Consider the following 14,056-nt stretch of genomic DNA (forward strand, 5'->3'; position numbering starts at 1 on the left):
TCCCCTGTTGTCCTTCCTCCCTCTGACCTGGTTCTTGAAAAAGTCCTGAATTAGTACCGCCCTTCTGGATTGGTCTGGGTGTTGCAAGCACCCAGGAAAGAGCCCTGTGCAGGTGCCCACAGAAGCAGCACCCATCTCTCTCCAAGTCAGCCAGAGGCCCAACCCAGGGAAGCTCCTGCCCAGGGAGGGGCAGGGTGGGTGGGGTGGCAGTGTGCACTGCTCTGGGCCAGTTAATTTGAGCCTGCTGGCAGCCTGGCCAAGGATGAGCCTCTCTCCTGTTGCATCAGATGCCGCTCCGAGGACCTGAGCCAGCAGCCTCTGCCAGGTCTTTAAATAGCTGTCCCATTGATCCCGCTTCAGCTGCAGCACCGGGGCAGCCTCTTGCAGGCGCTCAGGTTTCCCTCTGAGGACTGGAGTCAAGTGCCAGGGAATCTCATGGTGTCCCTTTGGCCTGGTTCTCCCCACACCTGTCTGCTAAGCCTAGGTTGTGTCAAGGGCTCCTGTCACTTCATCAGTGGCAGAATACAGCCCCCACCACTTACCAACCAGGAGTGTCTGGGTGTTGAGAAAGTGGCCTCAAAAGACTGTTGTTGGCCCGCGCGGTGGCTCACGCCTGTAATCCTAGCACTCTGGGAGGCCGAGGTGGGTGGATCGTTTGAGCTCAGGAGTTCGAGACCAGCCTGAGCAAGAGCGAAACCCCATCTCTACTAAAAATAGAAAGAAATTATATGGACAGCTAAAAATATATATAGAAAAAATTAGCCGGGCATGGTGGCGCATGCCTGTAGTCCCAGCTACTCGGGAGGCTGAGACAGGAGGATCCCTTGAGCTCAGGAGTTTGAGGTTGCTGTGAGCTGGGCTGACGCCACGGCACTCACTCTAGCCTGGGCAACAGAGTGAGACTCTGTCTCAAAAAAAAAAAAAAAAGACTGTTGCTTACTTTCATTCAGTAAAACGGGGACTATGACAATGACGATACCTTCCTTCAAGGTTGGTATGAGGATTAACCGTACATAAGTGTAATAGGGGACCTGGACTCACTCAGTAGATGGTTGTCTTTGCAGTTTCTTCCTGCTGCTGCTTGTGCTGTTTATACGTTTACATTCATGTTCTCTCTCTCCCCCCCTTCTCCCTCCCTCCCTCCCGCGCTGGCGCGCGCACTCTCTCCCCCTCTCTCCTCACTACCCCCTCCTGACAAAGCCACCACCATTTTGTAAGGGATTTTAGCTTCTAAAACTGACGGGGAAAATCTCTTTTAAATGGACATCACCTAACTAACAGGCGGGGAGGCGAGATGAGGAGATAACGGCATGGTAAACGCGGGGACGCTCCTCCCCTCTAACTCCATCCCCAGCTCCAGAGAGGGTCACTTTCTCTTTAAATGCAAATTACCTCCCGCCAGCTCCGCTTCCACCCGGTGGAGTTCCCGAGAGGAGAGGGCGGAGGGCGGAGGGCCCTGGCACCGAAGCTTCACTCAGCTTCACTCGAGACCCCAAAGCTCCAGGTCAGTGGCCCCTGCGGGCGTGAGGGCGGGGGCGGAGTGACGCGGGTCTGACGCCGCAGCTCGGAGCTGGCTCCAGAGCTGGGAGATCCACTTGGCACATGGCTTTGGAGACGGAGCGTGGGAAATAGATCCCGGCCGGTCCTGGGGAGCAGGGGCTCCCGCTCCAGTTCTTCTAGCAGGTCCCTAACTGGGTCAAGCTGCTGCAGGGACCGGCGGAGGATGCTCGCCTCTCTGCCCTGCACGCACCCCAGACCCGTTCAGCTCAGCCGGCTATGTGCCAGTGCAAGCGCTTACGCCCCACCACCGAACCGGAGCGCGCGCTTAGGCTTGGCGGTGGGAGCCTGGAGTGAGACCCCAGAAGGGAGGACCCCAGCTGACCTGAGGCTTGGGGGCAGGGCTGGACCAGAGGCCGCTGAGCAGAGCCAGCCACAGGCGCGGCCATTGTTAGAGGCTCAGGCGGCCGCTGCCGACCACCCACCCCGCCCTGGCTGCTGCTGAAGCGCAGCAGGGACTTTCTGCCTGGGAAAAGTGAAGCAGCTGGAAGCACCCCCGGGGATCTTCTGGGAGTCCCTGGTGTTTGCCGTGGGGGCTGGGCGGAAGGGGAGGGATGCCAGTGTCTAAGTAGGGGAAACCACAATGAACCTGCCCCGTGTGCCAAGGGTTCTCCTGCAGTTGCCCATCCTGGTGGCTACTGCTTGACCCTGGGGCCTTCCCGGGCACCCCCACCTGCACCTCAACCGCTCCCATGCTGACAGTGTTTGTCAGCATCTGCCTAGGAGGTTGATAAATACAATGGGGCTTAGTTAAGACACCCCTAATCCTCAGCGGGGCTCCTGCCAGCTCATATCCACCCTGTCCCCCCATGTTTCCTCTGCCAGCCCTGCACGCACACCCCCAGCCACAGGGACCGGAAGCCCCACAACACCAGGATAATCAGGTCCGGTCCAGCCCTTTCAGGCAGGGCCTATGTTTTCAGGCAGAAGGGGACTTAGGGTGGGCCTTGGAAGGTCCTTCGACTGTATATCCATGATCCCAGCAGCAGGCACTGGCATCTGGCCCTGCCCCTACTGTACAGATGAGGGGACAGTGGCCCTGACAGAGTCAGGGGACAAGTTGGAAGGTCCCAGGGTCCTTCCTTTGCAGCTCTCAGGGGCTGCTAGGTGAAGGGATAACTTTGCCCCTCAAGTATGTCAGTGGGGTTGCTTCTCTTCCAGGCCTGAGGCCCAGCCAGCACCCATGGATGACAAGAAGAAGAAACGGAGTCCCAAGCCCTGTCTCACCCAGCCAGCCCAGGCCCCAGGCACACTACGCAGGGTCCCCGTGCCCACCAGCCACAGTGGCTCTTTGGCCCTGGGACTCCCTCATCTGCCATCCCCCAAGCAGCGGGCTAAGTTCAAGAGGTGGGTACAGAAGGAAAGCAGGGCAAGGAGGGAGGGACCCCAATTCTGGGCTGAGAACCTGGGGAGGGAGGCAAGGGGGACCCTCTGCCTTTTGTTACTAAGCAATCATTGATGCCTTCCTGGGCTGGCCCCAGCTGACCCCTGAGAACTCAGATGACTCACACCTAGCCCCTATACTCTCAAGTGTGTGGCAAAAAAGTCAGGTGGTCACTGGGATCACGTGGTGTGAGGATGCACCTCAGCGGAGGGAGCGAACAACCCTGCCAGAAAGTGAGGGTCAGAGAAGGTTGTTGGACACACTGGAGAGGGAATGTTCTAGGCTGAGAGGCTTGCCTGGTATAAATGTGGAAGAAAGATATTACCTGAAAGGTTTTGGGAAATACCAGTGGTTTTGGGCCCTGGAGTGTGAGGGGACAGGAAATGGTGAGAGAACACTTGGGTGCAAATTCTCTGTTGCATTTAATGATTGGGAATTTGCATTCTACTCTGTAATGTGTCCATGTTTGTTCCCACTAAAATACAATGTGTTCTTTCTCAATCCTTCCAAATAAAACCACTGTGTTTCCCTGTAGCTTTGCACACCACCTGCCTGAAAGGCATGCTTGGGGACAGCCACCATGGGGTGTGGCTGAAGCTCAGGGCCAGGGTGAGAGCAGTAGGAGATGCAACTGGAGAGGCAGGAGGCCCAGGCTGGCAGGGGCATCAGTGTTATCCTGGGGGCGGTGGAATATTTGAAACAGTCTTTAAATAGAAGAGAGGCAGAAAGATATTTTTGGGAGAAGACAGCTCTGGTGGCAATAAAGGAATAACTGTCCCTAAATTCACTGAAGACCAGGGAGGACAAGTGACTTGCTCAGGGTCACAGGAGGGAATGAGTGAGGCACTCAGACAGGAACCCAGGAGTCCCCTTCCAGGCATGGTTCTGGCTGTGCTGTAAGTGGAAAAAGACTTCTTGTTGACCTCTTACCTTCACTCTTCCTCTCTCCCTCCCTTCCCTCTGCCAATCTAGTGCCCAGGACAGAGCTAGAAGTACAAACATCCATTTATGTTAGTGAGTGGATGGGCAGATGAATTAATGCAGAGACAGATGGCACAAAAGATCTGATGGTGCCTGGCTGCCTCCCCACCCTGTGACCATGGTCATGTCCACCTCACCCAGAGTAGGCAAAGAGAAGTGCCGCCCAGTGCTGGCTGGAGGTGCGGGTGGCTCTGCTGGCACACCCCTGCAGCACTCCTTCCTGACCGAGGTGACCGATGTCTATGAGATGGAGGGGGGACTGCTGAACCTGCTCAATGATTTTCACTCAGGCCGGCTGCAGGCCTTTGGTGAGTCCTGGGGCCTGGGCCGACAGGGCCTGTGGGTGGGGTTGGAGGGCCTGGTCTCTGGGGCATGGCTGGGGCCAGGTCCCAGGCTCGCTCCCAGGGCTCAGACAGGGGCTGTCCAGGGAAGGAATGCTCCTTCGAGCAGTTGGAGCACGTGCGCGAGATGCAGGAGAAGCTGGCCCGGCTGCACTTCAGCCTGGATGTGTGTGGGGAGGAGGATGATGATGAAGAGGAAGAGGACGGGGTCACTGAGGGGCTGCCTGAGGAGCAGAAGAAGACCATGGCTGACCGCAACCTGGACCAGCTGCTTAGCAATGTGGGTCATGGCTGGGTGCTTTGGTTCCTGGGGCACCAGGGTTGGGGGAGGTACATGCTCCCAAGGCTATTCCTGGGCCCTGGGTGAAAAACTCGGGGAGCATGGATCCAAGAGCTCTGGGCCCTTCAACTTCCCATAGAAGATGGCCCCCAGAGCATCAGGGGTTTGGTCTGGTGCTCATCTTGACAGAAACCTCCCATTATCTCTTTGTTGACAGCTGGAAGACCTTAGTAATTCTATGTATCCTTCCCAAGGGACCTGACAAAGTGTGTGCCTGTCTCCCAGATGAGGTCAGTTTCCTCCTCCTCAACACCCTCCAGGAGAATTCACACATAACCAACATCCTTGAGTTTTGCAGTCCTACTGCTATGGAATTAGCCACAAACTGCCCCCACCCAGGTAGAGAAATGTATAAAGAACTTCCCAACTATTAGGAGAAAAGTGGTTGCAGAGAATATGTTTTACCTACTAATCAAAATCTTTGCAAGTACTTTAGCTAACACCAATCCATGGCAAAGCTTGTCTCCCTACCCTTTCAGCACTGAACAATTATTTTTACTAATTTAGACTACCATCCTATCTAGTCCCCAGTCAGAAACAAGTGCGGGCGGGCGGACATCCCCCACCCCAAAACACATGCCAGTCTGGCTCAGGTGCCCACCAGTTCCTTGGACCTGCATGAGCTGATGAAGAGAGAGGGGGCGAGTGACCTGGCAAGGAGGGCAGGTGAGGACTGCAACCTCAGACCACGGACAGACGGCCCCAGAGTCCTTTGTCCCGTCCCTGTGCACAGCTGGGGACACAGCCTGTGCGGGAGGGGAGGACAGGGGCGGGAGGAAGGACTGGGTCCAAAGCCGCACAATCCTTGACTGGCTCAGACAGAAGCTGCACCTGGCCGAGAACGCCGAGCCCGAGGAGCAGTCGGCTGCATAGGTGTCGGACCCAGGCCCAGGCTGCCCCTCTCATTCCTTTCAAACTGTGACTTTTTACGGACTCGGGAGGGTATTCCGCGGCCCCCCAGGTGCTATGGTGGAGGGGGGCACTGGATGGAATTAAACGAGAAAGCAAGAAAGCGGCTGTGTGTCCTCCCTCCCTCCCTGCGCTCTTCCTCGGCGGCGGCGCCGACCGCCGTGCGCCGCGCACTTTCGGTTTGGGGGGTGCCGGACTGGACCGCCCCTTGCGGCTCTGGGAGTGGGAGTGGGCGTGGAGGCTGGGGCGACGCGGGTGGGCCTGTCGCGGAGACGCTTGTAACCCTGGCAAGGCTGCGGTGGAGACAGCGGGGCGCGGCCCTGCACCTGCGCATGCTCACGAGCGGCGCCGGCCAATGACGCAGTGCGCAGGCGCGCTGCACGCCTGCGGCGCCGTTGGGGACCGGATGGAGTCGGAGCTGTTGATTCGGAAGGTGTCGGCGCTGCAGGTCGGGGCGGGCGGGCGGTGCACGGGATTCAGGGGGTCTCTAGTGGGACATTCAGCAAGATGAAGTGATCATGTTCAGTCCCTCACCCGCGTACCAACCTCGGGAGCTATCGGGGTCCCTCGCCGCACTGCAGAATGCTGGGACCGCGGGCCCCCGCTCACGCGCCCCCCACTCCCACCACACGCTCGCGCGGGGTCAGGGAAATAGCTGGAAGGGCCGTAAAGCCAGGAGGGGGATCCAGAGCAGCATCCTCCCTTGAACCCCCGGAGCCCCAGCGCAGAGCGTCACCTGTCTTTTCCCCGTGGCCGTGTCCCCTCTTGCAGTCACCGGGCTGACCTCTCCAGGAGAATCCCCCCTCCCTTACAGTGATAAGAAACTGCTTTCCCCGCGTTCTCCACACCAGGCCTGTGTCCGGGGCTTCTTGGTCCGACGTCAGTTCCAGAGCTTGCGAGCTGAGTATGAGGCGATCGTACGAGAGATTGAAGGCGACCTGGGCACTATTCAGTGGACTAAGGGATGGATTCCCAGGCCCCGATTTCTCCCAGAGGTAGTACAGACCCAGGGGGAGAAGGGAAGGGAAGGCGGGACTCGGGCAGGGTGGAACCCACCCTTCCTGCCGACAGGCTTTTCTCCCTGGAAGAGGCAGCAGACTCTCCTCCTCACATCTCAATCCTTAATCCTCACCACCTGTCTGCTAGATCATGGTGCCCAGATCCTTGGGAGGGTTTAGGCCTGAGGCGCTCACACCTCTGATTTCTCAGAAGGCAAAATCCCATCAGACCTGGAAAGCAAGAGAGGGGGTAGCAAATCCAGAGCAAAAACCGGGGAGCCACATCCCATGTAAAGAAGCTGAGAGAGAGGCCGTCTGGGAGGAGATGGTGCTGAAGAAGTCAGGAGAGAGCTCAGCAAACCCAGGAAGTCTTCTCTGCAGAGATGACAGCCCCCAGCTTCAGGCTGAACAGAGCAGGAAAGCCAGCCAGGAGGAACCCAGAGACACAAGGATGGAGAAGCCAGGTACCTTTTTGCCAAGATTCGGGCAAGCACCTGACCCTCTCTGGGCCTCAGCCTCCCTATCTGAAAAGTGAAAGGTTTGCACTGGATGAGCTTCATCCCTCTCCATCTTCCCTCTGCCTGTTTGGGGGCACCACATGGCTGGGCAGTGGGGGCTGCCAGGGTCTAAAGGTAGACTACTTCCCAAGGTCTACCCATTAAGGCTCCCCCCTCCCACTTTCTTTCCTCCTTCACAGAAGCCACAGGTCCAGGACTGCTCCACCGCCAGCCTGAGCTTCAGGAGCTCCAATACCGCCACACCCACTTGGCCATGGAACTGCTGTGGCTGCAACAGGCCATCAATAGCCGTAAGGAGGTAGGCACTAACTTGGAGCTCTTTCTGAACATTTAGGGCCAAGGGTGGGGGTTAGGGAGAGACCTCCTGCCATGCCCAAGCAGGCCTGCCTGGTACAGTGTCTGTTCTCTCCCCCAACAGTACCTGATCCTCAAACAAACACTGAGATCGCCAGACACAGGCCAGACCAGAGATGAACCCAGCTTGTGCCCAGACCATGGAGGACAGGCCTGTGACAGGGACCGGTCACAACTAAGCCTACCACTGAAGGACCAGTCCTACAGAGACAGGACCACTGGAGAGCTAGAACATGCAGATGACTCCTGCCAGAGGGTCAGATCACCCCACAAATCTTCAGAAAGTCTGGCCACTACACAAAAAACTGCTGGAGCTAAGTGTAGGGAACCACGCGCCAAGAGGCCTGGACCACTATTGCCTACACCATCAAATAGCCAGGCTCTAGGGGACAGGCTCACCAAAGGGCCAGATGATGGAGGACAGACCTCTGGATGGACCTGCCTGCAGCAGACAAAACTGGAGGACCAGACCCCTGGATGCCTCAAGTCTAGGGACCACTGTTCCAGGAAGGCCAGGACACAACTGCCTACACTGTGTGATGACCCAGATATTGAGAAGTCTCCCAGAGGCCTGGAACACAAAGAGCCTGACTGCGAAAGAGCCAGGCCACAAGAGTTGGGCCTCTCAGAAGACCACATCAGTTGGGATGGGACCGTGGCAGAGCCAGAGCATAGAGGCCTGGATCTCTGGAGGACTAAATCACCCAAAGGCCAGAACCCCCGTGACAGAAGCTCCAGAGGTGGAACCTCTAATGAGCCTAGTCACAAAGGATGGAAAAACCAGAGGACCACCATGGAGATCAAGGCCACCTGAGAACCTGTCTTCCACAGGGTCAGACCGTACAGGAGAGGACTGGTAGAGGGGCATGCCATGGCAAACAGGACCACCGGCTAGACCCTGGGGAGCCAGGAGAGGACCAGGTTCCAACGGGGTATGCTGTGAAAGGGCCATGAAGACAGGACCTCATCCTGTCTATCTGGTACCACCTCTACTCTACCTCCTGCTCCTGCCCTGGCCATCGGTGGCTAGTGGGGCCAAGAGAAGCTGGAGCAGAGAGCTGACATAAGTGCAGGGAGAAGGACGAAGGATACCCTTTCATCCTCTGCCTGTGGCTCAGCCCAAATTGCTGGATAAGGAGTTATCGGGTTTTGCCTGATAAGGTTTTATCAGGAAACATTTGCTGGGAAAAAAAAGTTGCCTGGGGAAAGTGGACTAGGAGGCTTGATGGAGAAAAATAAAGGGTTTTTTTTCTTGGATTCTGAGCCTGGCTGCTTTCTTCTTTTGCCTCTGGCTAGGACAAACTCTGGGACCTCCTGTTCACTTCCTCCTGGCATGGGGCATTGACTCAGAGCCAACTGGGAGCCATGGCCCAGGATCACATCTAGATCTAGCCACGCTCCTTGGAGAACAGCCCCTAAAACCAACTCCCTTTGAGTGAGCTCAGCCCTTGGGCTTCAGAGTGCCAAGGAGGCTCTGGAAAGGATTGGAACATCTGGGTTTAAGTGTGATCTCCACCACTCCTTTTGTCACTGAGCTCTAGGATCTTTTAGGGTTTTTTGTTTTCTTTCTTTTTTTTTTTTTTTTTTTTTTGAGACAGAGTCTTGCTCTGTCACCCCAGCTAGGGAGTGCAGTAGTGTCATCACAGCTCACTGCAACCTCAAACTCCTGGATTCAGGTGATCCTCTTGCCTCAGCCTCTTGAGTAGCTGGGACTACAGGTGCACACCACCACACCCAGCTAATTTTTTCTATTTTTTTTTTTTTTTCTTGGTAGAGACAAGGTCTCGCTCTTGCTCAGGCTGGTCTTGAACTCCTTGTCTCAAGTGATCCTCCCACCTCGGCCTCCCAGAGTGCTAGGATTACAGGAGTGAGCCACCGTGCCCAGCATGGTCTTTTTTAATATAATGATCATACTTAGCCTACCCTTGAGAGGCTCCTTGTAGGACAGATGAGATGAGAACTTGAATACAGATAAAATATAAATGCTCTTGCCAGAGACTCCCCCTGCCATCCTGAGTGAGAGGGCAGGACTCCACTTCTGATTGGCACTGCTCCCAGCCCTGCCTTGGTTGCCTGGCAACAGCTCTGTGTCTCTGACTGAGGAGACACCATGGCAGTTCCAAGGGCCAAGAGGGTAGTGGTGTACCGGAATGGGGACCCCTTCTTCCCAGGCTCCCGGCTGGTGGTGACTCAACGCCGCTTCCCCACCATGGAAGCCTTCCTCTGCGAGGTGACTTCAGCTGTGCAGGCCCCACTGGCTGTGCGTGCTCTCTACACACCTTGTCACGGCCACCCTGTCACCGACCTGGCAGACTTGCAGAACGGAGGGCAGTATGTGGCTGCTGGGTTTGAACGATTCCACAAGCTGCAGTGAGTGGGCTGGGACTGGCCAAAGGGCCTGGGAGGGCGGTGACAGCAACAGCAATGGCGTGCATTCAGTAGTCACCATGTGCGTACCGGGCACTTTATACATTTTCTCGCTTAACTCTGTGAAGGGGCTGGTTTTACCTCCACTGGTTAGGAGAAAACCGACTGAAAACCTGCCTAAGAGTACACAACAAATAGTTGAGTGGCAATTCAAATCGAATTCTCTCCAATGCTGATGTTTATGCCCGGCACGGCCAAGACCAGCCTGTGGGGAGGGAGACCACTCTCCTCCAGGTTGAGCCCCTTTCTCCAAAAGCTCTTCTCGATTGGATCCCTCACCTGCCAGCCTCACCAAACACTCTAAATCCACCCATCACTTCCTCCCTGCTGTGCTCAGGCATTCCAAACGCTCCCATTAGGCCAGGCCCGTGCCCCATTGAGGGTGCGGCTGTCTTCCAAGGTGGGAGCGTCTGAGCCTCCAACTCAGATCTGGCTTTCCAGTCCTACTCTTAGCTCTCAGCTCAGGCTGCTTACTATAACGTAAGGAGCAAGGGGCTGGGGCTAGATAGCCTTAGGATCTAGGCAGGGTCACTTCCTGTGTGACCTTGGGCAAGTCACTTAACTTCTCAGAGTCTCATACAAAGTGGAGAGGAAACCTCTGGTTTCTCTTGACCCTTAATCTTATGGTTTGTGTTAAGACCCCAGTCTGGACTTCCGGACTGACCCAGCACTTGAGGGATCCTAAGGCAGGTTCAAGGGCCTGTATCTGTCTCTGGACCGAGATGGCAGACTGTTCCGATGGGGAGGGACACCTGGTGAGCTGTGCCCCAGCCCCACACTCTGGCAACTGTCGGTGCTGAGGCCTCAGGCTCCCCAAGCTGACCTGTGACCTATCTGTCCTTACAGCTATTTGCCCCCTGGAGGGAAGGGTCCAGGTGGGAAGAGCAGCAGACTGCAAGTAAGTCCTGGGGGAGGCTGTCCCCTAGCCCCTCTGTCTTCCCACCCCCTGGGATCGCCCCCGATTTGGTCTGGGAAGTGAGGGGCCCTGGAAGCAGCAGGATCCGCCAGTTCCGTGGGGGACATGCTCCACACCCACTCTGGAGCCCGCCCCTATCCTTCCTGGGTGTAGGATTTCAACACACTCCCTTGCTCCTGTCCCAGCCTTTACTTTATCTCCATACTGTGGTCCCCAAGGGAAAGAGCAAGCTGTGAAACACAGATGGGAGCAGGGGATGTGACTCAGGGAATGTAGAAGCACCCTTTGGTGAAAGGTGTGACCAGTCTCATCTCTCCTTGTCCCCTCTCCTGCCCCAGTCTGGCTCCTGTCCCCTCATCCAACACACCCTAGACTGACCCACCCCTAGCCAGAGGCCTCAACTCTCTCCTGATTCGGGTGCCTGACTTGGGTTTCAGGGTCTTCCTGTGACTCGCTGCCTGTGTGATGGGGCCTTCAAACAGGGGCTGCCTGCAGGCGCCCCCTGCTGTATCCAGTGAGTGCCAATGTTGGGAGCAGGGGTATAGATTTATGTTTCAGTAAGACCAAGAAAATGGCGGTGGGTTTGTTCCAAAAGCCCCTGGTTACTGGTGTGGATATAAAAAGTCCAGCATGCTTGATGGGTGAAAACAGACCAGTGCAATGGTTCTCAGACCAACTGCTGGCCCTGTACCACCCTTCTTCCTCTCACATGGAGGGAGTCCTGGGGACCCTCCCCCTGACCAGGCTGGTCTTTTGTCTCAGTGTGTTCAGGAATGGGGACCTGGTAAGTCCCCCATTTAGTCTGAAGCTGTCCCGGGCTGCCAGCCAGGACTGGGAAACCCTACTGAAGCTCCTGACTGAGAAGGCCAAGTTGCCGAGTGGGGCTGTGTGCAAGTGAGTATGGACTGGGGAGGCCCAAAATTCCCCAAAGAGGGTCTCCCCGCTGGTTTCAGCTGTTCCTGAGGCAAAAGGAAGGCATGTTCCCACAAGTGGGACTTCCTCCTACGCCACAGGGAGAGGCCCCTCCAGCCTAGCCCTAGGAGGCAGGGCAGAGCCCGGGTGACTGGTGCCCAGAAGGCCACCGGGCAGAAGGTACTTTGGAATAACCGTACCCACTGCTTCACGGTCTGCTGAGCATGAAGAGGCATCTTGTCAACAGGCCCTGATCCTGTTCACCTCTCTCCCCCAGACTCTGCACCCTGGAGGGGCTCACGGTGTCAGCAGGGGAGGCTCTGGTGAGTGGCCATTACTATGTGGCTGTCGGAGAGGATGAGTTCAAGGCCCTTCCCTATCTGGAGCTGCTGGTGCCCAGCCCCTCCCTGCCCCGGGGCTGCTGGTACGTATGTGGGAGGGGGAGGGGCAACAGGTGGGAGCAGCGGAAACCACCCTCTGGGGCTGTGTGCTTTGACTCCATGCCCTCCTGTGCCCACTGCCAGCCTCTCCTTCTGTCATTGTAGGCATCCTCCAGGCCCGACGTCCAGGCCCCACAGGCAGGGGGTAGGTGCTGCAGGGGACCGTGGGGTGGAAGGAAGGGGAGTGACTGGCTGACAACTTTTCCAGCTCAGGCTCTGACCTTATTTCACCGCATCCTCTTAATAATCCTGTGAAAGATTATCCTCATTGTCCAGAGGTGGAAACTGAAACTCAAAGGAGTGATGTGATTTGTTCAGGGTGACACAGTCATTGAGTGGCAGGGGCCAGACCAGAACACTGATCTTCAGGACTCTAATTTGTAGGCCTTAATGCTGTCTTGCTCAGTTGGATGCTGGGAGAGAGAACTAGCATACGTGGCAGAGCAGGCTCCAGGGGAACTTATTTCAGGCCTAAGCCTGCCCAAGAGATGAGCCAGTGTGCGTGGGGGCAGAGGGCACACAGTCTGGTTTCACTGGGCAGCTACGATGCCAGGTTCCAGCTGCTCTGTCCCTGGATGAGGCAGCCTGGTGGGAAGAGGTAGCAGGGAGGGAGGATGCAGGCTAGGAGGACAGACACCATCTCTTCTCCCAGTTCCCACAGGCATCAGGGGCATTCTGAAGCCTGAACTGTGGAAGGGGAAAGGTAAGAACAGCCAGCAACCAGGGTCCAACCAGTGTTCCTTCTATAGGCCCATGGCCACAGGGCCCAGGCAACCCAACCCTCTCCAAAGGAACCAGGCCACAGTGAGCCATCTGCTTTCTATGCCAGACCCCAGCAGGACATTCAGCCAAGAAGCACGCTCCCCACTCTCTCATTCCCGTCAGGTGAGGGGCCCCGGGGGCCCAGGCCCTTCTCAGCCACCCTTTGATGGTGACAAGGGATGGCCCCTGCTGTTGTTAGGGATGTCTGTGGGGGCTGAATGTCTAGGCAAAGAGCTGGCCACGACCTCAGCACAACTGTCTCCTACTTCCCCATCTGTACATCCAGTCCCTTGCTTCTTCACGGGGACTGTCGTATGAGAAGAAGCACATGGAAAGGACATGCTTATCTCAAAGTGCTGAGACTTCAGGGGTGGGACTTGGAAGGGCTGCGCACTGGGCCAAAGGCCCTGCCTCTCAACTATCCTGGAGGTAGCGGAGAATTTAGAACAAGGCCAGGGAGGGGAAGGGGCTGGTAGAGAAAGTCAAGGGAAAGAAGGCTGAGGGCCCCTCAGGCTGGGCATCAGCCAATGCTGCCTCCCCCATTAGGAGTTAAGGGAGTGTATGGGGCTCCCCACCCAAGGTGGGAGACAGCAGGGGCCCAGGAAGTAGCAGACGATGAAGACACCCAGACAGAGGAGCCCTTGGATCGGGTAAGCCGTCGGATCAGGAAGCAATATTTGGGTTGGGAGGATTTCCCAGCCAGAAACTGGCAGCCCTGGGCCCCAGGAACAGCTCTTCCTCGCGACTGTACACAGATGTCCTGATGTCTCAGAGCCCGATTTCCTACCTTGGTAAATGAGGAAGCAGTTCCCAATTTCTCAAGTCTCTTCCTGGGGTCCGGGGCCTCCTGGTTGAGGGCTGGAAGCTGGACATACTCATGGCTCTATTCTGTATGGCTTCCCACCTCCTCCAGATGGTGGCAGAGACAGTGGAAGAGGCCCTGTCCCTGGAAAAGCAGCCTGGGGCTGGGGCTGCAATCTCAGCCTCAGCTCCTGCTCTGCCATCTTGAGAGCCAGCAGCTCCAGACATGGCTCTAGCTACCTTCCGTCCTCAGCTTCCAGCAGCCTGTCCCTGAGGAGCCAGCGCCACCCCTGAGCTCACAGCGTACATTCTTCCTCTCCTAAGCCCACAGCCCAGTCTTCCCTTCCTTCCTGAGCAGCTCAGGGGCACGGGAGCAGGTTTGACACAATAAAAGAATACTCACTAAGCTGTCTGTT

The 14,056-nt window shown here is 56.7% G+C and overlaps 3 protein-coding genes across 4 annotated transcripts; all 3 read left to right on the plus strand.

Annotated features, from left to right (window-relative positions):
• The first annotated feature begins 1,379 nt into the window (after nt 1–1,379).
• On the plus strand, nt 1,380–5,615 carry CCDC28B (coiled-coil domain containing 28B). The gene is made up of 6 exons (XM_069477605.1): nt 1,380–1,504; nt 2,719–2,904; nt 4,064–4,230; nt 4,350–4,543; nt 4,761–4,783; nt 5,422–5,615. The coding sequence occupies exons 2-6, from the start codon at nt 2,741–2,743 to the stop codon at nt 5,474–5,476; spliced, it is 603 nt and encodes a 200-aa protein (XP_069333706.1). The 5' UTR covers nt 1,380–1,504; nt 2,719–2,740; the 3' UTR covers nt 5,477–5,615.
• A 281-nt stretch (nt 5,616–5,896) lies between these two features.
• IQCC (IQ motif containing C) lies at nt 5,897–8,608 on the plus strand. 2 transcript variants are annotated; one of them, XM_069477607.1, is made up of 5 exons: nt 5,897–6,183; nt 6,364–6,507; nt 6,722–6,974; nt 7,208–7,326; nt 7,447–8,608. In XM_069477607.1, the coding sequence occupies exons 1-5, from the start codon at nt 6,031–6,033 to the stop codon at nt 8,194–8,196; spliced, it is 1,419 nt and encodes a 472-aa protein (XP_069333708.1). In that variant the 5' UTR covers nt 5,897–6,030; the 3' UTR covers nt 8,197–8,608. The 2 variants fall into 2 exon arrangements, with proteins under 2 accessions (XP_069333708.1, XP_069333709.1); XM_069477608.1 differs by having other exon boundaries at nt 5,911–5,960.
• An 879-nt stretch (nt 8,609–9,487) lies between these two features.
• On the plus strand, nt 9,488–13,848 carry DCDC2B (doublecortin domain containing 2B). The gene is made up of 9 exons (XM_069477609.1): nt 9,488–9,752; nt 10,656–10,707; nt 11,163–11,239; nt 11,488–11,619; nt 11,915–12,061; nt 12,183–12,222; nt 12,827–12,962; nt 13,386–13,489; nt 13,753–13,848. Exons 1-9 carry the CDS (start codon nt 9,493–9,495, stop codon nt 13,846–13,848), a joined length of 1,044 nt encoding a protein of 347 aa, XP_069333710.1. The 5' UTR covers nt 9,488–9,492.
• Nucleotides 13,849–14,056: the final 208 nt, after the last annotated feature.

This window comes from Eulemur rufifrons, chromosome 8 (assembly GCF_041146395.1).
Source record: "Eulemur rufifrons isolate Redbay chromosome 8, OSU_ERuf_1, whole genome shotgun sequence".
Taxonomy (NCBI): domain Eukaryota; kingdom Metazoa; phylum Chordata; class Mammalia; order Primates; family Lemuridae; genus Eulemur; species Eulemur rufifrons.

Excerpts from the sequence above, each read along its gene's own strand:
- CCDC28B (XM_069477605.1), top strand. The coding sequence starts at position 2,741 with ATGGATGACAAGAAGAAGAAACGGAGTCCCAAGCCCTGTCTCACCCAG. Across the intron at positions 4,231-4,349 it reads AGGCCGGCTGCAGGCCTTTG|GGAAGGAATGCTCCTTCGAG; the intron begins GTGAGTCCTGGG and ends GGGGCTGTCCAG. Across the intron at positions 4,784-5,421 it reads GAAGACCTTAGTAATTCTAT|ACAGAAGCTGCACCTGGCCG; the intron begins GTATCCTTCCCA and ends TGACTGGCTCAG.
- IQCC (XM_069477607.1), top strand. The coding sequence starts at position 6,031 with ATGTTCAGTCCCTCACCCGCGTACCAACCTCGGGAGCTATCGGGGTCC. Across the intron at positions 6,508-6,721 it reads GGCCCCGATTTCTCCCAGAG|AAGGCAAAATCCCATCAGAC; the intron begins GTAGTACAGACC and ends CTGATTTCTCAG. Across the intron at positions 6,975-7,207 it reads CACAAGGATGGAGAAGCCAG|AAGCCACAGGTCCAGGACTG; the intron begins GTACCTTTTTGC and ends CCTCCTTCACAG.
- DCDC2B (XM_069477609.1), top strand. The coding sequence starts at position 9,493 with ATGGCAGTTCCAAGGGCCAAGAGGGTAGTGGTGTACCGGAATGGGGAC. Across the intron at positions 9,753-10,655 it reads GAACGATTCCACAAGCTGCA|CTATTTGCCCCCTGGAGGGA; the intron begins GTGAGTGGGCTG and ends CTGTCCTTACAG. Across the intron at positions 12,223-12,826 it reads CCAGGCCCCACAGGCAGGGG|GCCCATGGCCACAGGGCCCA; the intron begins GTAGGTGCTGCA and ends TTCCTTCTATAG.